Raw genomic sequence first — 24,804 nt, 5'->3', positions numbered from 1 at the left:
ATAAGCCTCAGTGTGTTTATTTAGGGCTAAATGGCTGTGGGACCAGGTGGGACAGAACCTCCACAATTACTCTTTAAAGTATTAAACAAAAATTGTGGAAAAAATTAAGTATTGAAAAGTATAAGAAATTCAACAGTGTTCACTTTTTACCATATTACCAGCATTAGTCAAAACTTGTTTTCAAAATAATTTATTCCATCTGTTTGTAGACATGTAATATGCCTGTTTGCATATGTACATGCCCATAAAAGAAGAAAAGAAGTAATTGTTAAAAAAAATATATTACTAAATCACCGTCTTTAGTTCAAGGGAACAGTAGATTTGTTTTACATTCATAAAATGAGAGCTTATATTGCCATTCGTGTGAACCTTTTGATTTAACAATTCTTCTGTCCCCCAGGATCTAAGCGCTTTTCTCCTGCTGGCCTTCAGCATCGTATGGCTGCAGAACTGAGTTACCTGAGTGCTATTGAGGAGTCAGTGCGTCAGTTGTCAGATGTGGAGAGAGTTAGAGGTATTTCTCTCGCTCAGCAGGAGAGTGTATCTCTGGCTCAGATTATAAAGGTACTAGTTGAATTTTTTCCTAATTTCCCCCCCCCCGTGGTGTTTCTTTGTGTTTGGAAATTACTCTTAATGAGTTATGTTTGAAGAAAATAAACTTTCAGGGCAGACATGATGATGATTATCTCTAATCCCAGCACTTGGGAGGCAGAGGCAAGAGGATCTCTGTGTATTCAAGGCTATTCTATATAGCAAGCTCCAGCACAGTTAAGAATATATATAGAGAAACCCTGTCTCAGGAAAAAAAAAAAAAAAAAAGAAAAAGAAAAAGAAAGGAAGGAAGGAAAAAAGAAAAAGCCCTTTAATCCCAATACTTAGGAGGCAAATTCCAGGACAGCCAGGGTTTGTCTCAGAGAGAGAAGTGGGAATGGGGGGTGGGGGGGACACTTCAAACTTTCAAGTTACAATAAAAAGCAATCTATACAATACCTATAAAGACCCCACCCCTAAAACAGCGATTCCACACGGATTACTAAAAAAAAAAAAGCCTGATGTGTTGGGCATGCCTGCAATCATAGCATTTGGGAAGCTGAGTTAGGAGGATTAGGAGTTTGAGGTCAACTGGGTCTGTATAACCAGACCCTTCCTCAAAGACCAAACCAAACCAACCAAAAGAATTGAAAATAGGATATTTGATGGGAGAACAATAGCATGATTATTCTTTTTCACATACTTCATTTTTCATGTTTTATGCTCTATTTTAATGACTGAAAATTAAACAGTCATCTGTTTTTCTTTCCTGATAGAAATGACTCAGTTTGTCTGCATTGGGGTTTTTGGTGGTTTTTTTTTTTTGGTGGTGGTGGTTTTTGTTGTTGTGTTTTGTTATTATTGTTTATTTTAAATTCATTTGTTTATGTGTGATTATAGTCTGAGGACGTCAAAGGACAACTTTTGGAAGTCATTTTCTACCATGTTAGTTTTAGGGATTAAACTCAAGTTGTCAAGCTTGGCAGCAAGCTCCTTTTCTTGTTGTATGATATTGGTGCTCCTATTTTGTTTGTTTTCTTTTTTCTTTTTCTTTTCTTTTCTTTCTTTCTTTTTCTTTCTTTCTTTCTTTCTTTCTTTTTTTTTTTTTTTTTTTTTTGTTGCTTTACTTGAATCAACTAACCAACCAAACCATTTCTGAAATCCTTTCTGCTTCACAAGGGCATGTTTGAAAAAAGCTAGGGACTTTCTACTCAGTCACTGGATAACATTATTGTTAGTCAAGGAGGGCAGGAATCCTGATCTCCCTTTAAAATATGGAACAGTTCTATATACACACAGGTTTTTTTTTTTTTTTTTTAAATACTATTCCAGGATAGGTTATCCCAGTTCTGTTCATGGCATTATATAACTTCATGAACAGGATAACCACCTATAGAGAGCCATGCTATTCCAGAAGAGATAGAACATATATACACTTGGCACTAACTATGCCAGAAGTATCCTGGTAAAAAGGAGACTGTCAGGAAGCAACATTTTAAATGAAATTGCTCCTTCAGAGGCAAAGTAAAAATGATGAGAAATGAAACTTTAGCTCATATATATATATTTAAAAGAAATCCTTCAAAGAGTTAGACCCTGTAGTTTTTGCTTTGTAACAAGTTTTGGTATTCATTCTTACTTAATCTTACATGTCTTGGAAAATTTCTGTATTTCTATAGTGACATATGTTAGACGATCACTAAATCCTGTCAGTAAATGGTAAAGCACCTGATGACTTTTGAGTTTACTGTCTTTAGGCTCTAGTTGTTTGCTATAAATCATTTATATTAGAAACATTATTGAGTCCAATGTGGTGGTTTACTTTTGCAGTCCTAGCTATGCAGTAGGTGAGGCAGATTTCCTGTTAGTTCAAGGCCATCTTGATCCAAAAAGGACCTGTATGAATTAAAACAAAAGGAGGGAAGATAGGGAACAAAGAAATGTATTAACTGTAGCCATTGCATCAAAACAATTTAATGCTGCAGAGTTAAAATTTGATCATTTTAATTTCAAGGCACAACAGCAACGCCATGAAAGAGACTTGGCCTTATTGAAGCTAAAAGCTGAACAGGAAGCTTTAGAGTGCCAGAGACAGTTAGAAGAAACCCGGAACAAAACAGCTCAGGTAATTTATTTTCGTGGCAGGTATTGATTCTTTAAACCTAAAATTTATATTTTAGAACTATAGAACTCCTTAAGCATATAACAATAAAATAGAAAAGTTGTAAATTATATTTTTGTACTTTATATGTCATAATTTCATGACATTGGAGTCATGGAGCAACCCTTTGATGTAAGCAGTTAAGGCTCAGTCCCAGTTTAGAGAAGTGGCTACCAAGATGCATGGTAACCAGTCCTGCACAGACCCGTCAGCTATGAAATTCATGTTGTGAGTTAAAACTAAGTTACACAAAAGGACAGGAAAAGTCTAAGCTTTTTACCCATTTTATTTATAGGCCCATGCAGAATCATTACAGCAGGTGGTTAAATCACAAAGAGAAGTGACTGAAGTCCTTCAGGAAGCAACTTGTAAAATAGCAGCTCAGCAAACAGAGACGGCTCGCCTCACCACAGATGCAGCTCGGCAGATCTGTGAGGTGAGAGACACTGCAGCCCACTTACTTCTTCTTCTAAGTCATTCTGAGTAACTTAGGTCTTGCTAGTAATGGGTGTCTAACACCCATTTATGGTGGGAGATGCATACTTTGACTTAGTGACTTTTAGTGAAGCTCCATTAGAATAAAATTGATAAAATTAGAATAAAATTGACGAAGTGTACATATGATAGTCAGGGGGTAAAACAAAAATAGAGAACTCTATAAATTTCTACCTTTTGGTACTTGTTTTTTTTTTTTTTATGAAAGTATCAACTCTATTGATATATAATTTATAAATAATATATACTCTGTTGAGTTATACACACACACACACTCTCTCTCTCACTCACACATACATATATGAAAACAGGGTTTCAATGAGTCCACCAGACCCAAGAATAATGCTAAATAGGTATTTATTAGGGAAAACACTTATACAGATTTAGTAGAAGATGCGACCTCTGCCCTTCTGCAACCCAAGAGAGCTCGGACCAGCCCTTCCTCTACCTTATAATGGGTCAGGTCTGCACCTGAAACTACATCCAAAGGGTGTGGCCACCACTACAAGTTCACTGGCAAGGCAAGCTCCACATACATACATACCACAGTGAGAAAAAGAATATTCATGTTACTCCATTCCTTCATGATTGTGTGTCTTTTGGGTTTTTTGTTTTTGTTTATTTGTTTTAAAGGCAGGACCTCATGAAGTCTAGGCTGGTCTAAAGAATGCTGTGTTGCCAAGGATGACCTTGAACTCCTGAATCTCCTTCCTTTATCTCCCATGTGTCAGAGTAATAGGTGTAAGCTACTCTCTTGGCTTATAAGTTTTTGTTTTTACCCACAGTGAGATTAGTTATCTTTTAAAAATATTTATGTGTCTGGGTGTTTTGCATGCATGTATGCTTGTTCACCACATGGTGACCATGGAGGTCAGAAAAGGGCATTACAGTCTATGGAACTGGAGTTAGAGACAGTTGTGAGCTACCATGTGAGTGCTGGGAATTGAATCAGGGTCTTCTGGAAGAGCAAGCAGCCAGTGCTCTTAACCACTGAGCCATTTCTCGAGCCCTTCAATTTCTTTCCTCTTGCCATACCAATGGTAAAACCAGAAGTAATTTTATTTCTTTCTCTATAGAGAAAGGATACTGTAACCTATGGACAGAGTTTGATTTTTAGAAATTAGGAAAATTAGAAATATCTGTGAAGTGACTGCCATTAAAAAAAAAAAATAGTATGTGTGTCAGATGGTGGTGGCACACACTTTTAATCCGAGTTCTCAGGAGACAGAGATAGATGGATCTCTGAGTTCAAGGCCAGCCTGTTCTACAGGATGAGTTCCACATCAGTCAGGGCCTCAGAGAGAAGCCTTGTCTCAGAAAAAACAAACAAACAAAAACTATGAATATATGTAGGGCACTGTGACATTAAATAAATATGAATCTAGTCTCCTTAAGCAAAAATTTTAAAACATTTTTACTTTCTAAAAATCTGTGTGCTGGATGTAAGTTAACCCTGAGAGCTTTAGCATGGGAGACCTAGCCCCACCCCTCATCTGCCACATGGTGGCATGGGCTGAGGAGAGTTGCCTTTCTCCTGCCCCCACTCATCAATGCCTAAGGCGGGGGAGGAGGGAGAGTTGACCCTGGTTAATGTGCCCCCCCAAATGCCGAAACACTTGTTGGGAGAGCAGGCCCTGCACCTCTAGGGCAGCACAGTAGAGCCAACCCTATTAGCAGAGGTGTGGCCAAGCCAGCCCTGAACTTGTAAACATGGGGGAGCTGCCCCCATTTCTCATCTGTCTTGTGGCAACATGGGTGGGGGAGAGTTGCGCCCCCCCCCATCGGTGCCTTGGGCTGGAGCTATGGGTGAGCCAGCCCTGAAGTTGTAAACATGGGGGAGCTGTCCCCATTTCTCATGTGGCTGACTAACTGTACACTTGCCCAGGCCCAGACCTAGGGTTATGACTTGGCTTGCCCCCAACATCCACCCCATCTATAACCTGCTGGAGCACATAAAGGGACCTGACCCTCAAACCCAAAGTTGAAGGATCTCCAGAACACCATGCAACAGCAGGATACCCAGGAAGAGTCCTAGGGTGGGCCCAGCATCTATAGTGTAGTAGAAACCAGAAGCCTTGAATCAGACCTATGACTCTGCAATGAACACTTGCAAGTAAAGATATACGGACAAAGGATTTAGTCACTCACTTTGTCACACTACAGCTTCCATGACAAAATTTTTACATTTTTCCCCTCTTTTGTTTTTTTCCTTTTTTCTATTAAGTTTTGTTTTATTTGGGGGGGATGCAGGAGTGGAGGGCAGATACAAAGGATGGGGAAATGAATGGGATCAAGATACATGATGTAAAAGACACAAAGAATTAAAAAAAAAAAAAATATGTGCTGGGCATGGATTTCATTCCAGTCTTGGAGGCAGAGACAGGTGGATCTCTTTGAGTTTGAGGCCATCCTGGTCTACAAAGTCCTGTTCGAGGACAGCCAGGGCTAAACAGAAAAACCTTGTCTTGAACCCCCCCCCCCAAAAAAAAAACATTGTGTATATGTGCATGTCCTTGTGGGTATATGCATGTGTGAGTGTGGGTTTCCCCCAAAGTCCCCTGGAACTGAAATTACAAATGATTATGAACCACAAAGTAGGTGCTGGGAATTGAGCTTGGGTCCCCTCCTACAAGGTCAGTATGTACTCTTAAACACTATGCCACCTCTCCAGCCCCTCTTAAGGAAATTTTAACTTAGTAGAAAATATTAACAAAAGATTTTCAAAAAAACATTTTAAAGTCATCAGATGAAGGAATAGCTTAAAGCTGTCATTGAAAAATTATTAAATAAATAGTATGTGTAATGGTTACAATAAGGGCTTAAAGAGATGGCAGATATACTTTATGTTACAAAATATTTAGAAAGGAAGCCAGACTGGATTTGTTCTCAAGGGAAGACTTAATTTTTTTGGTTTACTGTTGCTTCTTATATGATTTGAAGGTGTTTTCTATATGACTAATAAGTTGTTATAGTGGACAAAACCTTATAAATTGTGGAATTCAGTTAATTTTTTTCTCAAGATTTATTTATTTTTACTTATGTATATGTGTGAGTGTGTCTGCACATGTCACTTTACCATGTGCATGTCTGGTGCTGTGGGGCCAGTAGAGGGTGTCTGACCTCGGAACTGGAGAGACAGGAGGTTATGAGCCTCCCTGTGCTGGGATCTGAACCAGGCCCTCTGTGAGAGCAGCATGCTAATGAACCCCTTCCCAGCCCTTCAGTTTGTTTTCCTAAGATGAAACTATTGTGACTTAAAGAGGCTCAGTGAATTGTCCATGGTGGTTTATCAGAGGTAGAATTTACTTGATTTCAATTCAGTGATCACTTTAAAAATTACCTTTATTTGTTTATTTGCTTGGAAGAGGCAGGTGAGTTCCAGTGTTGAGGTCAGAGAGATTTGAAGGTTGTGGTTTTCTCCTTCCACTGTGTGGGACTTGGAGATCAAACTCAGGTCCTCAAGCTTGGCAGCCATTGTCTGAAGACCTCTATCTTACTGGCCCCAGTTCAGTGATTTTTCCAGGGCGTTGTGCTCCTTTTTAGGTCTCTTCCGCTATTGCCTTCGAAAGTCTATTTGTGCTGTTTTGTGTGTTCACATTCAGATGGCAGAACTAACTCGAACACATATCTCAGATGCCATTGGTGCTTCTGGAGTCTCCCTAACAGCACTGTATGACCACCAGCGGCATCATCTTCCAGACTTTATGAAACAACTGAGGACCAAAACTGAAACAGATAGGTAAGTATTCAGCCATTCAAAAATATGTCTTAAAGTATCTTTTATGTCCTATGCACCATTTAGGGTATTAAGAATACAATTATATGCATATAGTCCAGTGGGAAGAGAAACATTTGGCAAATAATCAGTTAAGTGAATGAGCACTTTACACACTTAGGTAAGTATTATAAAAGAAACACTCATCTCAGAGGTGCAGAACACTGGCCTTTAAATAGCAGGGTGACCAGAAGGTCAGAGAAGGTGTTAAAGACTTGGGATATAGTGGATGAAGAGTAAGTGACATGAAAGGAGGGAAATGGGCAAATTAAAAGCCTTGAAAGAAAAGAGCGTGATGGAAGAAGAGAACAAAGAGGAAAATGATACGGGGTTTAAGGTCAGTTATTGGGATTATGTGTCAGTCAAAACATAGGTCTTCATGATCTGTATATTCGTAGCTTCAGTATCATTGGTGTCCTATAGTTTTTACTGTTAGGATGGAGTTGTTAATTTCATTTGTTATATGATGGATACGAAGGGATGGTAGGGCAATGAGGATTAAAATAACAGTAGGTAGAATTGTTCAGATTGTTTCAACTTCTTGGGCATCCTTTATGCTAGTGTGGATTAATTTGGTAGTATGAGTATAACACTGTGAAATACTAAAGAGCTAATAAGGAAAACAATTAGGGTGTGGTCATAAAAATATATTGCTTTTATTATGGGTGATGGGTATTTTGTAAGCCTACTTGATAGGGTTAAGCCATATAAGATATACAGAGGTTAAGCTATAATTTTAACTTTGACAAAGTTATGTAGTGAATTTACTAGTACCTCATTGAGAAAGACATAGACGTTATAAGATGGGCTTAGTTTCAGGGGCCTTGCTTTCTTTTACTTTAACATAGGTTTTTTTTTTGTTTTGTTTTGTTTTTTTTTAATGTGGCAGGGTGGAAGACAGCCATTGAGTCAGGGTAGAATCTTGCAGATATTAGAATTTTGGACTTTACTCTAGAAATAATGAGAAGTCATTTAAAAAGTTTTAAAGGCAGAGTCTTACTTTGTAGCCCTGGCTAACCTGGAACTTAATATGTAGACTGAGCGGGCACAAACTCCTGCCTCCCAAGTGCTGGAATTAAATAAAGGTATATGTCATCGTGCCCAGTTATTTTGTGGGTGGGTGTGGTTTTTCTTTGGGGAATTTTTTTAAAATGTTTTTTTTATTCAGGGTCTCAAAATGGAAAGTCAGCCTGGCCTAGAACTTACTTTGCAACCCATGCTGCCTTGAACTTGTGACAGTCCTCTGTTTTGTCTTAAGTGCTGAGACTACAATTGTGAGCCGTCACTCCAGGCTTTGTGGGTACTTTTGTTCTTTTTTTGTTTGTTTGTTTTTGTTTTTTTTTATAGTCCTTATTTTGGTTTTGTTTGTTTTGAGACAGGTTTTCTCTGTGTAGTCCTGGCTTTCCTGGAACTCATTCTGTAGTCCAGACTGGCCTTGAAGTCAGAGATCCTTTTGCCTGTGTCTTGAGTGTTGGGACGAAAGGTGTGTGCCACCACCACCTGGCTTGCTTTGTGGATTTTTTTTTTTCTTAATTTTTTTTGGCTGTCTCTGATTCATAGAGACTAGAAGTGAATAGAGAAGGTGTTCTTTATATCTTATGTATTCTTTATTAGGTGTGGATTCTGAAATACTTTCTAGCACTTATTTTATAATTTTTATGTATTCAGCATTTTATCTCCTATCACTGCTAAACAGTATTTAAAAATCTTTATTCTATTGGAGACCTGATGTTTAATCCAGTCTTGCTGTGTTTTGTTTTTAGGATAAGTCCCTCTGTTTCACTCTCTCAGAGTAAGGAAGGAGCTCTGGACTCAATGCGTCAGAAGTACTCCCCTTCATATGATAGTTATTCTGAGTCTTCAAGGTACAGGAGTCATGATCGAAGGTGAAGAAAGTTTGTATCAGTACAAATGATTTAGACATTGCTTTTTCCTTTTTAATTTTGTTTATATAAACTGAATAATGTCTGGCTTTCAAAGTACCAGCCTCCCTTTTTGATTAGCTAATGTATAAAATATTTGTCCATGTAATAATGCAGCTACTTTCCTTGAGAGTATAGTAATATAAATATTGTTTAGATTGTTCTTCTACATGCAACATAACGATCTTTCAAGTCAGACAATAATATGAATTAGATTAAAGGAGGGAACTGAGACCCCTGGAGACATAAGTTCAACTAGAGGCCAGAGAGATCATGCAGTGGTTAAGAGGGATTGCTGCACAGTTATCATGACTGGAGTTTAGATCCCAGCACTCACATCATATCCTATGCTTACCTTGCCTGAGTGTCTACACACAAAATACTTCTGCATACACTTAGACACATGCTTGTACATACACATTATGGATCTGAGCCTTGATTCATCTGGTTCTAAAGCCTAGGTTTACTGTACATTTCTATACTGATATCCTTTTTTCTTTTCTTATTTATCTTCCTCCTTCCTTCCTGTTTTCTGTTCTCTTCCTACTTAACTTGTTCTCTCTTTCTCTCTTCCTCTTTTCATTTTCCTTTTCCTTTGAGATTGTGGTCTCACTATGTTGCTTTTGAGTAGCTATAATTGGGGTTACAAGTGTGAGTTACCACAAACGCCTTTATTCCTATCTGTTGATGGTAGCATATAAACTGATATTATGAATAATATTGAATCATTTGCCATTTATACTGGCACAATATTAATATCTATATTTCTCAGTTATTGTTCAGTCCTCTGAGTAGATTTTGCAGGCTCCTTTCTAGCATTTCTAGTGATACATCAAGTGTAATAAAGCATTAACTAAGAAAAGGAAGCAAAAACTTTGAAACATGATATGTGATAAGAACATAGATATTAATTACTTATTACATCTCAAACCATGTGTTTCCTTTCTAACCTTTATTGAGAGTTGCCATCATGGAACTTCATTTTGATTGTTTTACTACATCAAATAGTTAGTAGGTTTCTTATTCAGCCATGTGATAACTAGGACAATATCTTTAAAGTTTGCACCCAATTCAGCTATTCATGTTTGAAAGTTTTCCTAGGCCATTTAGGTTTCTTGTGACTATTTTTACTTCACATGGTTTTAGGGCTCATCTGTGTTACAGTGTATATCACTACTTTATTTATATCATCAAATTATGCTCCAGTGCACACATATATTACATTTTGTCAATTTATAGCCTTATAGGTTGTTTCTGATTGGAGGTATCATGAATAATTCTGCTGTGAACATTAATGTTCAGGTTTTTGTATGGATGTATGCTTTCATGTTTCAAGAGTATATATTTAGGGGGAGGGAGAAATGGCTCGACTATTAAAGGCTAGGCTCACAACCAAAAATGTAAGAGTATATATTTAGGGATTACTGGACTATGTGATACATATTTTTGTTTTTGTTTTGTTTTTGAAAGACTGAAACTTTTCAAGAATTGCCAAACTGTTTCCAAAGCCTCAGTCCTTACCCACCAGGAATGTAAAATTTCTCACATCCTTATGAAGACTAGTTACTGTCTTTTGGTTGTAGTCAGTCAGGTGGGGACCATATGCACTTGTATCTCCCAAATTCACCCTAGGTAATGACAGGATTTTAAGGAAAGGCAAAAATTAAAAACAAGTGAAAAAAAAAATAGAGGAATATTTAGCCCTGAAGGTAGAAAGAAGGATAGAATCATTAGAAAAGAGAGTTTTATTTAATATTTAATTTTGATATACTTTTAGGCTTTCAAATATATAGCAGGAATAATATAAAGTCCTTAAATATCTTTCAGAGTATCCAGATGTCTATATTTTTACCCTGTCTTTCTGTCTATGTACAACCTACCTATTTATTTAGTTTAAAGCAAGTAGAGCTGTAGGTGACTGGTACTGTTTGCTTGACATGCACAAGGCTCTGGGCTCAGTCCGGAGTACCACATCAAAGCAAATGTGGAGGTTTGTGGTGATGGTCCTGTCCATGGGATGTAGTCATGTAGACCACCAGTTCAAGGTCTAAGGCCAGCATGGACTCCATGAGACCTTGTCTAAACAAGAAAAGATCAGTACTGCCTGGTGCTTTTACAGAGGAAAAAGCAATTTATGAATTTGACAACTAGACATTTAGATAGTACAATTCTAGTACCACAGTTAGTGATAAGCCACAGTGTTTGATGGGGGTGGGGGGAGGAAGTAGTGAGCAGAAGCTGAAGCCTCCCTCTAACTCGAAATTTGACTGTGAAATGAAGTAGGGAGTGATGACTTCAGAAGAGTGGGTGTCTGTTACATTTCCAATAAAACTTGGCTTGAGCTTTCCAAAGTATATTTTACAGTATGTCTGTCTGTCTTTAGTTGACTATAAAACACAACCTTTTGGGTAAATAAGTTTGCTTCGAAGTTATGATCCTTAATTTCTTTTTTGTATGTTTGTTTTCATATCTATGTACAGAAGTAGTAGTGGTAGCAGCCGTCAAGAAAGCCCTTCAGTTCCATCTTGTAAGGAAAATGAGAAGAAATTTCACGGTGAGAAGATGGAGAGCTCAATTGATGAACAGCTACAGACTGCTGCAGATGATTCCTTACGCAGTGACAGTATTCCATCTCTTCCTGATGAGAAAGGTAACTTTTCCTGTACACATGTGCAGAAACTGGGGGAAATAATGATTCTTGGAACAAGGTGGCAATAACTCCACTAAATTCACACATTGACTTGTTTGCTGTTTGGGTGGTGATGGGCTTTGAACTCAGGGCCTTATGCATGCTAGGCAAGACCTTTATTGAGGAACTATACTCTGCAGTCTTGTAGTTTTATCTGGAAAGTAGTAGTTAAAAGTGATAGACTTACATATGTAACTTAAGAGGTTTCTACCAAAGTGTTGTTTCTTTTTACTGCTTCCAATAAATTGAAGGAATTCTTGAGATAAAAGGAACCAGCCTTGAAGGTTTAGAAAATTTTTAGCTTATCCATATTTTATTTTTAAGTTTTGTGTATGTGTATGTTTTGCCTGCATGTATGTCTGTGTACTACATGTGTGGGTGGTGTGTGGAAATGGGCATTTAGATCCCGTGGAACTGGAATTGCAGACGGTGTGAACCAGTGTGTGGTGCTGAAAATCAAAACCGGGTACTCTAGAAGAGAAGCAAGTGTTCTTGACCACTGGCGCATGTCTCCAGCTCTGCTAGCCTTTTATTTTAAGAGGGGTGGTACAGTGGGAGGAAGAGGAAGAAAGCAAACATATTTTGGAGAGAATACCTGGATGTAAAGATTAGCCATGGATTTGATCAGTCTTTATAAGAGAAACCAAAAATAGTTGTTGTTACCAGCAGAAGCAATGCCTATCTAAACTAAAGTAGGCAGGATGAAATAGAGAACAGACTTCTATAATTTTATGGGATGAGTCATTAGAGTGTCTCAAGCCTGTTCTTCAAAAGGGAGAATAGTGACTTCTGGGGCAATTAGCAGACCAGCATGGCTGCCACTGTCAATTCAGGCCAAGGTGCCAAGCTGTTCCAATTTAGAAGATGAGACTAGCATTGTCCAGACTATTTTCACATTTATTTATAATTGTTATCAAATTGAATGGTTGAAATATTCTCACATAGTGTTTTACATCCTTGGATTTATATGAACAATTCACACATAAATAGAGCTAGGAGCACTACCAATGCTTAAATTCTGTTTTTCCATTTGCAATGTCAGTCAGGTGTGTTTTGACCCTGTGGCTGGTCTCAAACTCTCAAATCCTCCTTCCTTTGCCTCCTGAGTGCTGGGATTAAAGGCTCATGTCACCACCACCCAGCCAATTGTATGCTTTTAAAAAGGCCAACCATTTAGCTTTTACTTGTCTCTCATGAGTACTTTTTATAAAAGAAGAACTGATTTTTTGCCCCCACTGGATCCTAGAAGAGGAGTTTGTGAATCTTCAGTGAGCATCTGGAAGCATCTCATTTCATAGGAGTGGCCAGTTCCTGTCCCATGACAATGAGGGTTGGCTGCTCTTCCAGTAGAGGGCACACTCTTAGTAGCTTTTGTAGTCACTTGGGTTCCTAGGTATTTTACCAGTAGTCAATTTCTGGGCAGTTTGTTGTGAGATCTAGTGGAATTTGCCATACTAGGTTTTGAACTTGCTTGACACCTGCTACCCACTTCTTTCTGTTTTCTTCCATTTGGGTGGGAATGTCTGTTTTGTTTTGTTTTGTTTTGTTTTTTGTTTGTTTTGTTTTTCCTTATCTAGCATTTGATTTTGAAAGTCTGTAGCTTCTTTTTTGGTTTTATAGGTTCACAGCCCAATAAACTGAAGATGGATTTATACCTGGAATTTCAGTCACATTTAATTTAGATAATATTGAGATAATATTTAGATAAAGCTTTGAACTTGGAGCTGATTCTGGAATAAGTTAAGATTTCAAGGGTGTTTGGAGGAGGCAACTTTCCATATGAGAAGGGCATGAATCATAATTCATATTATGGGCATGAATCATAACATATTATGGACTGGCTAGGACTCGTCTAAAGTTCCTATGTTGATGCTCTCAATTTTTACATGATTATGTTTGGAAATTGGGCTTGCAATGTAGTAATTAAGATTATCAAGGTCATAAAGATGGACTTCTTAATCCAGTAGGACTGGTGCCCCCTTATGAAAAGATTAGGCACTTGAGTACATAGTCACAGAACAAAGGCTATGTGAGGCCACAACCAGGTGATTGCTGTCTGCCAGCCAGGAAGTGGGGTTTCACCAGATTAACCCTGCTGACACCTTGACCATAGACTTTTAGCCTCCAGCACTGTGAGAAAATAGAGATGTTGAGTTAATTGTAGTATTGTAATTGTAGTAATGTATGCTTGTAATTGCAGCACTCAGGTGGCCCAGCCTTGGGCACAAGTCTCAAAAAACATTATTTAAGCCACCCATTCTGTGGTATTATGTTATGGCAGCTCAACTAGACTAAAATAATACTTTATAAATATTTGGAGCCATATTTAAATTTCCTATATATATAATTATATATATATATATATATATAATTAAAACTGTTTTGTGTCTCAGCACTCAGGAGGCTGAGGCAGGAGGATGGTAAGTAAGTAAGTAAGTAAGTAAGTAAGTATAAAGCTAGCCTGCCCTATATCACAAGATCTTGTTTCAAACAACAAACAAGAAAAACTTTTGGACTGCTAGGGTAAACACTAATATATAATTGAGTATGCTGGTACATACCCGAAATTCTTGCACTGAAGGCAAGATCATGAATTTGAAACTAGTCTGACCTATAGAGTTTAAAAATCAAAAGAACAAAAAGAATACCCTCCCACACTAGGATACTCATTTTAGGATCAGACTGATAATGATGGCATTATGTGTGAAAGAAAAGAGAATTCTTTTTGTGAGAAGGAGTATATATGTGCCTGTGTGTGTGCGCATGTGCCTGTATGGGGTCAGAGGATAGCTTTTGGGAATTAGTTCAGTGCTTCCAGCCTGCTGAGGCAGTCTCCTCTTGCTGTTTTATGACACATACTTCAGGTTAACTGACCCATTAGCTTCCAGGCAGTTTCCTGTTTCTCTCTCCTATCTCCTAGGAATACCAATGTGCATAATACACAGAGCTTCTTAAAAATCTGAGTTTTCAAACTCCGGCCATCAGGCTATCACAGCTATCTCATTGGCTCCAAACTTAACTCTTTATAATTTGAGAAGTAAACTGTTAAGTAGGACAAATCGAACTTCTACTAAATTTTATAGTGTTTGGAATTAAAATACTGATGACAGATCTCATTGTGATTAATGTCTGTGAGTTCTGGGATTTTAATTATGCATAGCTTATTAATACTATGTCAAGTATTTAGCAAAGTACCTGGATAAAATACTAAATAAATAACTGCCAAGCAACTATTAAAATGTTATAAACTGATTTATTATTAATACTATTTATTTTTTAAATAATGTTTAATTGAGTTGAGGAGATGGCTTGATTAGTAAAGTGGACCTTAATTTGCCCCAAGAACCCACATTATTCTGGTTGTAGTGGCAAATAGTTCTATAGCAGCATTGGGGAGGTAGAGACACAGGGTAATTAATCCCCAGGGCTGTCTGGCTAGCCCGCCTTGCCTACTTGGCAAATTCCTTGCCCTTTCTCCAAAAAAAGTACTGTTCCATAAATGGAACAACCTTTTAGGTTATTCTCTGGCTTTCACATGCTTATTCCTACATGAATGTACACACATGCAAATAACAACAACAACAAAACACAGCATTAAATTATTTGGTTCTAGCCAGGCGAGGTGGTACACACATTTAATCCCAGCACTTGGGAGGCAGAGGCAGACAAATCTCCAAGTTTGAGGCCTGGTCTACAGTGTGAATTCCAGGACATCCAGGGCTACACAGAAAAATACTAGCGGGGGTTCTCAAAACTGCCCCCTCCTCGCAAAAAAAAAATTATATGGCAGTTTCCTCTAGCTATGTATGCTACAGAACAGGATCAAGTTTGCTTTCCCTCTTTATTTATTTTTTTTTTAAGATTTTTGTTAGCTTTTTTTTTTTTTTTAAAGTATATGTCTACATGTCTGTTTCTGTATGTGTGTGCCCACAGAGGGCAAAAGAGGGTGTCAGATCTAGAGGCTCATAACTTAGTAAGTTATGAGCTGGGGACCAAACTAGGGTCCTCTGCAAGTTCTGTAAGCACCTTTAACCACTGAGCTTTTTCTCCAGCCTGCTTTCCCTCTTAAGTAAAATATCAGGAAAAAAACCAAACAAACAATTTCAAAACATTGTACATCAGGCATTAAATGATGTTGACTCACAAGAGACTGGAAGTAAGTGAGTTAGCCACTTACTCACTGCCCTAGAAATTCTAGACTGCACAGCTTGGACTCAAGGCTTTCCATAGTTAAGAAGTAGAGTAAACAATCCAGAAGTGCCAAGGCAGCCAGAATTCTTCTGGCAATCTTCAAAAATACTGCTAGAAACTTAAATATAGGTGAAACAGACAAAACATTGACCTTAGTTTGTTATGACTTATTAACATCTCAAAAAAGATGGTTGCGGGGCAGAGAGGAATGAGTAAGGTATACTTGATAAAACTTGGTAACTTACACTCTGTGAAAGATATTTCATACAAGAATGGAAACTCGAATCACAGATGGGGAGAAAATATACCCACATAATTTGTAGTAAAGGACTTACATCCAGAATATAAAATGAATAGCAAAATTAAAGACATTAAAGAAAATATACAGATGAGGATGACAATATGATATTATAACTCAAAAGATACAAAAATCAAAGTCCACAATGAAAGAGCCAGGTATAGGTAACTCATGCCCATAGTTCCAATACTTGGAAGGCCAAGGCTGAAGAATCACATGTGGCTAGGAGTTCTGAGACCAGCCTGGATAGTGTCGTAATTCCCCATCTCTAAAATAAATAAAATCACGCTAAGATAATACGCAATGTCTGTTAGAATTATTAAAGTCCAAAAACAGATAATGTCAAGTTGCTGACAATGATACAGAGCACTAGAGCTTCCATTCATTCATTATTGGTGAGAATAAAAAATTGAACAGTTTTGTAGTGACTCAGTCATATAACTTAGTATACAAAGTCTAAATACTTGCCAAGTGATTTTAAAACCTGTGTTCACACAAAAGCCGGTGCACTAGTATTCATAGGAGCATTATTCATTACTGCTGAAAACTGGAGGCAACTAAGATATACTTTATAAGAACAAATACAAAGGTATTTCCATACAAGCGACTGTTACTTAACTACCAAAGGGGCAAGAGGCAGATTCTTACAATGACATGGATGCCTTTTACATGATTCCATTTATATGACATTTTAGAAAGGCATAGATGGAAGAGTGGAGAACAGATTGATGATTTTGTGGCAATTAGGTGGAAAAGTAACTTAAACTATAAAGGGAGTAGTTTATGGGACAACTTTAGGGTAAAGGAACAGATGTTTGTATTTTCTATATGGTGCTGTACAGTTCTCAAAATGCTAGAACTGTTTTTCATAGAGAAAATGTTAGTGTATGTGAACTCTACAAACTCGCAAGAAACATCTCAGTCAGGGTTTGGGGACCACATGCAGTGCAGCCTAATGCATCTAATTGTGTTACATATATAAAGTAACTGAACAGAAGGTGATAAGGAATATGTTAGGGTTCTCTGGAAAACCAGATTTGTAATACAGGATTTATCAAATTGGCTTACTCATCTGGAAAGTTGCACAGTGGCTGTGTGAAGGCCAGAGAGCTTAGGAAGTCTAAGAACAAGAGGCCCAATGACACAGCTTCTGTGTGTTGTGAAGGCAAGTATGCACTCAAAGGCAAATGAGCTAGAAAAATGCAACAACTCCAGAAAGTCTGCTACAGTGTGAGCTTCCTTCTTCTTCTCTGTTATATCCCAGTCCCTAGCCCATTCAGTGGTGACTGCCACATTTGAGGGAAGTAGTCCTCAATTCGCTGACTCATATGCCAGTCATCTCTGGAAGTACCCTCCCCTACACACCCAGAAATGTATTCTACAGTTTCCTACATATCAAGTTGCAACATTAGCCATCATGGGGGCAGGAGTTGGGGTGAGAGATCTAACTTAACAAACTTCAGGAAATGGTGTTTTGAGTAGGAAAATTAAGTCTAATGCAAATGGAAACAGTATATAACCTGGACTTTAGTTGGCAAATTTGTTTTTCACAGTGATTCAAGTTAAATGTATCCATCCCGTGATTTAGCAGTGTTTGAGAGGAGACAAGAATTGATTCTGGTGCTGGATCGGAGTCAGAGGCATTGATTCGTGTTTAGTTTGTGTGGATGGATACAATAGAAACTGCATGCCTGTGAGCACGTACATTCATGCATATATTACCACTGTGTGTTGTGCAAGCATAGAAGCTGTGGTGTGCCTGCAAGTATAAGCAAAGGCCACCAGCACTTGCACTATGGTGTCTAAATATTATTCTCCACCAAAACAAACAGGAGTTCCTTGTTGAAATGACTGAGCCTAAGACTGGAGAGAAGACACATGCTTCAGGAGTTCAGAGCATCTTGTGATACCAGCAAGTAGGGAGTACTCAGTAAGCAAGAGATTGATAGTGTGTCATAGCCAACCTGAAGACATGTCCTGTTTGTTTGTTTGTTTGTTTGTTTTTGTTTATTGGCACAAGTTTTCGCTTTGTACCCCTGGTGGCTGACCTGGAACTCACTATATAGACCAAGTTAGCCTCTCACAGAGATCCTCTTGCTTCTCCCTTTATGAGTATACCACCATGTTCATTTTGCTCTTTAGTTTTTAACTAAGCATGGACTGCATTTATCTGTTTTTTTTTTTTTTTGTTTTGTTTTTAATTGAAATAGAATTATGTCACTCTCCCCCTTTTCTTCCTCCAGTCCCTCCCAGTTGCCCTCCCTTGGGCCTCCCATACCTTCCCATTCTCAAGTTAATAACCTCTTTTTTTATCACACACACACACACACACGTATATACATACATACATACATACATACATAACCACTTTTGTTGTTTGTGTATTTATGGTTTCAAGATTGGCCACTGTGTTGATAAGCAGTAACTGGGCTCATCTCTGGGAGAGGCTAACTTTCCTTGTTCCAGCAATCAATAGTTGCCTGGAGTTTTTTGTGTAGGAGTAGAGGCCTATGAAATTTTTCCCATTCCACATTAAATGTCCATTGATATTGCTGTTGTTGTGGTCTTGTCATGTAGCCATTTCTAGGAAAGACTGTTTGGTGGCAGACTTCATGGTATTCTCGCTTTTATAATCTTTCCAAGTAAGTGGTAGCTACACTTACTTGCAGTGTAAACTTTAGATTTAGAATGTGGTAAGGAACTATGCTGGTCTAGGAAAGTGGTGGTAATATATTCTTTTCCAAGGTTCATGACCTCAACTGATTCCAGGAAGTTAGCCAGGTTTCCAGTACCAGGCATGAGTGCTCTTGTGTCGAGTGGACCTTAAGTCCATCCACTTAGATAGCTGTTGATCGCCACCATTGTGTGTCCTGGAGCCCCTCCTTCCACCTTTGTGCACATCTTGCCATGCTGGTAGTTGTCAGGTTCATGGTGTGAAGCTGTGTGGGGCTGTAATTGCTTCCCTCCCTTGGCAGCTTGCACAGTATTTTCTGGGACTATGAAACCTGTACTGCAGGAAGGAGGCTTTCAGGTTGAGACCTAGCTTGAGTCATCCAAGTTGTGTGTCCTTAAGTGTGTGGTGTCTTCAGTAATAGGGTAACTTTTATTTTCTTTGATAATAATGTTAAACTTTTATTTTTTTCCCTTGTCATTTCCTTTGTGAAGCATCTGATCATACAATTTTTGTATAATAGTTGTTTCTTAACTAATCTATAATTACTCTTTAAATGAATGCTCTTTAAATATTTAGAAGAAATTTATTAGTCTTTTAACTTTTTAAAAATTTCTTTTTAAAAATTATTTTTAATTTAAATTAAAAACAATCCTATTTTACATACTAATCCCAGTTCCATTCCCCTCCTATCCTCCCATGCTCCCCACCAACCCTCCATCCTACTCCTCATCTCCTCCCCAGGGAGGGCAAGGCCTCCCATGATGGGGGCCATCAAAGTTTGTCAAGTCATTTGGGGCAGGACCTAGATGCTCCCCCATGTATATAGGCTTAAAGAGTATCCCTTCATAGGGAATGGGCTCTCGAAGTCCTTGCACTACGGATAAATACTGTTAACCTATTTTTTTATTCTAGTATTTCTAGATATTTGAGAGAAGCTTCATTGCTATGTATGGTTCTGAGAATTTATATAGAATTGCCTTAGTAAGAGACAAAAAGAGTTCCATTTAAAGGCCTACTGAGAAGAATTATACTGTTAAGTTATGGGGCTTGGGGATATAGCTCAGTTGGAACCATGCTACACTAAGACCTGGGTTTGGCCCAAAGCACCACATAACACAAACTGTATGTGATGATCCTAGCACTTGGGAGGTAGAGATGGATCAGCAGTTAAAGGCTAGCCTGGGCTGTGTGGGACCCTGTGTCACACCCTCTCTTCCCCTCAAAAGAATTATGATAATTCTCTTCATTCTATTAGACTCGACTTCTATTGCAACAGAATACTCCCTGAAGTTTGATGAATCTATGACAGAAGATGAAATAGAAGAAAAGTCATTTCGATCTTTGCTGCCTTCTGAGAGTCATCGAAGATTTAACATGGAAAAGAGGAGAGGCCATCATGATGACTCTGATGAAGATGCTTCCCCAGACAAGACTGCACTGTCTTCTGCCAAGGTTTGTTTTTACTTAGAAGGTAAATGGTTGCAGTCAGAGAGAATACATTTTATATAAATACTGGTTATATAGTTTGCAACCAACAGAAATATTTTCCAAGCAATCAGGTTTGTATTATACATGTAAAATCTGGCTTAGTTTTCCAAATGAAATAGAATATAAAGTTATTAGTTAAAATAAGACCTTTAAGCATCTCAGCCAGTATTGTTTACAGGCTTTTCAACTTCATCCCTGTAAAAGTAAACATTCCTCTTTCCAAATTGTACTCTTGTACAGGAACAAATTTTTACCCTGCTTTGTTTCCCCTGGACAGTGCATACTTTGCAGTCTATTCATTAATAATTTTTTTTGGGGGGGGCTGAATTTTAGTCTTTCTCATATCTTTTTGAGTGACATTTTCTTATATGGTAGGTAATTTTATGAAATGCTTGTTTGCGTCATTTGTTTTCTATTTTTTCTTTCTGAGATGAGATGGCACAGTGTTGCTGAGGCTAGTCTCAAATTCATGTATTAATGTAATCCTATCTCAGGCTTTGGAACTAACATGTGACCCCACCCCTATTTTTTGTAATTAACTTTTTATAAATGCATAAGTTTTTAAATGAAGTTAAATACCAAAAGGTTTAGAAGGTATTAAGTTTGAAATAAATTCTGTCCTTTAGGAGCTAAGCATGCCATTCTCAGGAGGACAGGATAGCTTTTCTAAATTCACTATGGAGATGGTGCGACAGTATATGAAAGAAGAGGAAATGCGTGCAGCTCACCAGTCCTCACTGCTGCGTCTTCGAGAAAAGGCCTTAAAGGAGAAAACGAAGGCTGAATTAGCCTGGCTAGAACATCAAAAAAAGCAAGTTCTTATAATGAATATAGTTTTTACTATTCAGTTTCTTTTGAAATAAGAAATGCTTCGTGTCTTAAGGTGGTTTCGTTTGCTTTTGGTGTTGGGGAATCAAACCCAGGTTTGGTGAATGCTAAACGCTTATGCTAACCATGAGCTGTGTTCCCAGCCTGTCTGATGGGATTATATCAACACAGTTCTCAAGCTAAATAGCAGCAATAATCTTTGATTTGCATTAATAATTTTCCTACTGGTGAATATTTTCATTTCTCTTAGATCGCTCCATCCAACTCATTATAAGTTGTCACTTCTCTAGAGTGCTGTTAAGTTACTCAAAGTATTGCTGTCCTTAAAGGGCGGAGTCCAGGCCTTGCATATATTATATACTAAGTGAAACACTTCCTATAACTTGAATTGGTACTTCTAACAATTACTTTCCATATAGGAAGATATTAAGTTTATAGGTTTTATAGTAGTTATGAATTTTTGACTTATAAATTTAATATTTGTATCAATGAAAAAATATTCCTTACAGACATCTACGAGACAAAGGAGAGGATGATAAGATGCCCCCACTCCGGAAAAAACAGCGCGGTTTGCTTTTAAGACTGCAGCAAGAAAAGGTGTGTGGGAACAGTACCCATGGCACGTAATTTATCACAAGGGAAGTTTGTAAAATGTCTTACTTTGCCTAATCACGTTTGTTATTACCACTGTCAGTGATATTTATTCCTATAGTATAATAATTATAGGCATTTATTACTAGTGTCACCTATTTCTCTTACCTTAAAACTGTCTTATTGCTAACAGTAGTAAATCTGCCTTCATATATTCCAGAAAATAGTCTTTTAAAACTTAAAATATGTGCAGAATAGTGGATGTGGTTTAATATTTAGACATTGTTTCCTTAAGTAGATTTTCATATCTTAATTACGTATTGACTAGTTTTTGTTTTGTTTTGTTTTTTGTTTTTGTCTTAGAGACTTAGAAGGATCTTAGTTTTGAATCTAGTGGGGTAGAATAGTACATGACGGTCAAGAACTCAGGCTCTGGAGTCAGATTGCCTAGATAACACGATTTGAGTTATATAATAGATTATTACTTAAATAGTGTCACACACACAAAAAAAGTTAAAAAAAAAAGTTCACTCAGGAAGTGTGCTACTCAGCTTTCTGTTGCCATAATAAATACCCACGGTAAAGAAAAGGGTTTATTTTGATTATATTTGAGGGGTTTCAGTACATGATTGGTTGATCCAGTTGCTTTAGGGCCTGTAGTTAGGTAGTGACTCATGGGGACGAGGGATGGTTAGCTCTTGGCAGCTAGGAAGTAGGAGAGATATGAAGGGACAGGCATCACTCCAATCCAAGTTCCTCTCAAGAGCCTACAACCACCTAATCATTTGGCAAACTGCAAGCTAGCCTTTTAATAAATGAGCCTGTAGGAGACACTTACCCAGTGATAGTGAAAGATTTGCATTCCTTTCCCCCTTGATTCTCTAGAAAAGTAATTGAGTGAATTTATACATTAGTTGCTTAAGAAATTGAAGCATAAATCAGTGTCCCAGCACAAACTGGGGACATAAGATTACACTGATAGTCATATTCTTTGCTTTCATGTACATATAGTTTTAAAAAAAGCAAGTGTTGATTAATAAAGCCTTAACGAAGTGATAAAATAATGATCTTATGATTGCCTTTTTTTTTTTTTTTTTTTTTTTTTTTTTTGGTTTTTCGAGACAGGGTTTCTCTGTAGCTTTGGAGGCTGGCTGGAACTAGCTCTTGTAGATCAGGCTGGTCTTGAACTCTCAGAGATCCGCCTGCCTCTGCCTCCCGAGTGCTGGGATTAAAGGTGTGCACCAATGCCCAGCTGCATATTGTTTTTATATTGTGTTTAACAGCCCTGTTTCAGCTGCCAGACTACAGTGATTAATAGAAGGAAAAGTATTTGTGCAGTTTGCATTCCTACCAGTAATATGCAATGGTTTTTCCTTCTGTCTGCGTCAGCATTTCTTGTCCTTGGTTTTCTTGATGATAGTCATCCTGATTGAGGTTAAATAGAATCTAAATCTTCTTTTATTTGCATTTCCTTACTGTAAACTGGCCACACAACAACTTGGAGTATCACTTTTACTTGAAAGAATCATTGACAGGCAAACTATGCTTCTTTATATCCTCAACAGTTGAGAGCACTGACTGCTCTTGGAGAGAACCTGGGCTCAGTTCCGTCACCCACATGGCAGCTCCCAGCCATCAGTTCCAGGGGATCCATGTCCACTTCAGACACCCATACACATAAACTAAAAATAAGTCTTAAAAGTATAATTGTGACTTCACAGAAAACAGTGGATGGTCTTCATTGTCACTGAAGATCAAGATTTTAAGAGGAAGTTAAAACTTTTCTATGCCACCTATTAAATATTTTTTCTTTTGTGATAAAAATATAGTAATTAATATTTTTTTGCTTTTGTTTAATGAAATGTGAACAGTTAGAATGTACATTTTGCCTTAAAATTAAATTTTCCAGTTGATCAATATATTATATTGAAAAAAATCCATCAGACAATAGATTTACAAAACTGTAAATGCCATTGTTGTCATTAACTTTTTAAGAATTATATAGTTATTTTCTTAAAAATATAACAAAATTAGCTGGGTGGTGGTATTGCACGCCTTTAATCCCAAAACTTGGGAGACAGAGGCAGGTAAATCTCTGTGAGTTCCAGGCCAGCCTGGTCTATGGAGTGAGTTCCAGGAAAGGCTCCAAAGCTACAGAGAAACCCTGTCTCAAAACACACACATGCACGCACGCACGCACACACGCACACACAGCACACATACGCACGCATGCACACACACACGTTATTTCATGGTCAGGAGAGAATGAGCTTGAAGTAGAACAGATGTCTTTATATTATAGAAATAGTTTAGTACTAACAGTTATCTAAAAGGGTCCTGGAGAGTTTAGGAATCATGAACATTTGAGAGCCTGTACTCCAGAGAAATGCTTACCAGTTCACATGGAAACCAAATAGATGACTTCATTGGAGCATTGTTTAAATAGGTATTTTATGCCACATTAGAATATACCAGTCAACATGGAGAGGTATTAAAGGCGATGTCTAGATTAGGGTATTGCTAAATGGTAGAGTGCTAACCTAGAATGGGGAAGGTCCTGGGTTTGATTCCTCATAACACATTTGTGTATACAAACACACACACACACACACACACACACACACACACAGAGAGAGAGAGAGAGAGAGGAAGAGGGAGAGGGAGGGAGAGGGAGGGAGGGAGGGAGGGAGAGAGAGAGAGGGTGTCTCAAGAGTAAGGGTAAGTGGAACAGAACTGAAAATATGTACTTATGATATTATTTCTAGAATGTCTTAAAACATACAAACTAAACAGTCTAGTTTTTTCCAAGTTGGTACAACTACTGTGAAAGAATTTTAAAAGAATATGCTAAAAGGATATATACCAAATCCATGATAATGCTTATCCATGAGTAGTAGTTATACAATGTGGTAGACTAGTTTTCTCTAGTGTTTCATTTCTGTTCTTACTATATAACATTTCATCATAAGTAAAATTAGGAGAGACATTGAATTTTAACAAATTGTTTAAAATGTAATTGTATTTATTATTACTGTTGTGTATGTGCTATAGGATGTGTATGTATGCACAGTACATGTATACCATGGCATGTGTGGAGCTCAGAGGACAACTTTGAAGAATCAGTGCTGTCTACCCTGAGTTTTAGGGTGTCGGATGAACAC

The 24,804-nt window shown here is 37.8% G+C and overlaps 1 protein-coding gene across 1 annotated transcript in view; it reads left to right on the top strand.

The window, feature by feature from the left end:
• The window catches only part of Cep350 (centrosomal protein 350), a 139,839-nt gene that overhangs the window by 64,810 nt on the left and 50,225 nt on the right, over positions 1 to 24,804 (top strand). The window contains exons 17-25 of the mRNA XM_051186011.1: positions 401 to 564; positions 2,546 to 2,656; positions 2,988 to 3,128; positions 6,790 to 6,926; positions 8,726 to 8,848; positions 11,365 to 11,534; positions 19,992 to 20,188; positions 20,851 to 21,035; positions 21,562 to 21,649. Coding sequence (XP_051041968.1) covers positions 401 to 564; positions 2,546 to 2,656; positions 2,988 to 3,128; positions 6,790 to 6,926; positions 8,726 to 8,848; positions 11,365 to 11,534; positions 19,992 to 20,188; positions 20,851 to 21,035; positions 21,562 to 21,649 — 1,316 coding nt within the window. The remainder of the gene's footprint in view (positions 1 to 400; positions 565 to 2,545; positions 2,657 to 2,987; positions 3,129 to 6,789; positions 6,927 to 8,725; positions 8,849 to 11,364; positions 11,535 to 19,991; positions 20,189 to 20,850; positions 21,036 to 21,561; positions 21,650 to 24,804) is intronic.

The sequence above is a fragment of the Phodopus roborovskii genome, unplaced genomic scaffold (assembly GCF_943737965.1).
Source record: "Phodopus roborovskii unplaced genomic scaffold, PHOROB, whole genome shotgun sequence".
NCBI classification, from domain to species: Eukaryota; Metazoa; Chordata; class Mammalia; order Rodentia; family Cricetidae; genus Phodopus; species Phodopus roborovskii.
Note: the sequence above shows the minus strand (reverse complement) of the source record. Positions and strands in the feature narration are given on the sequence as shown.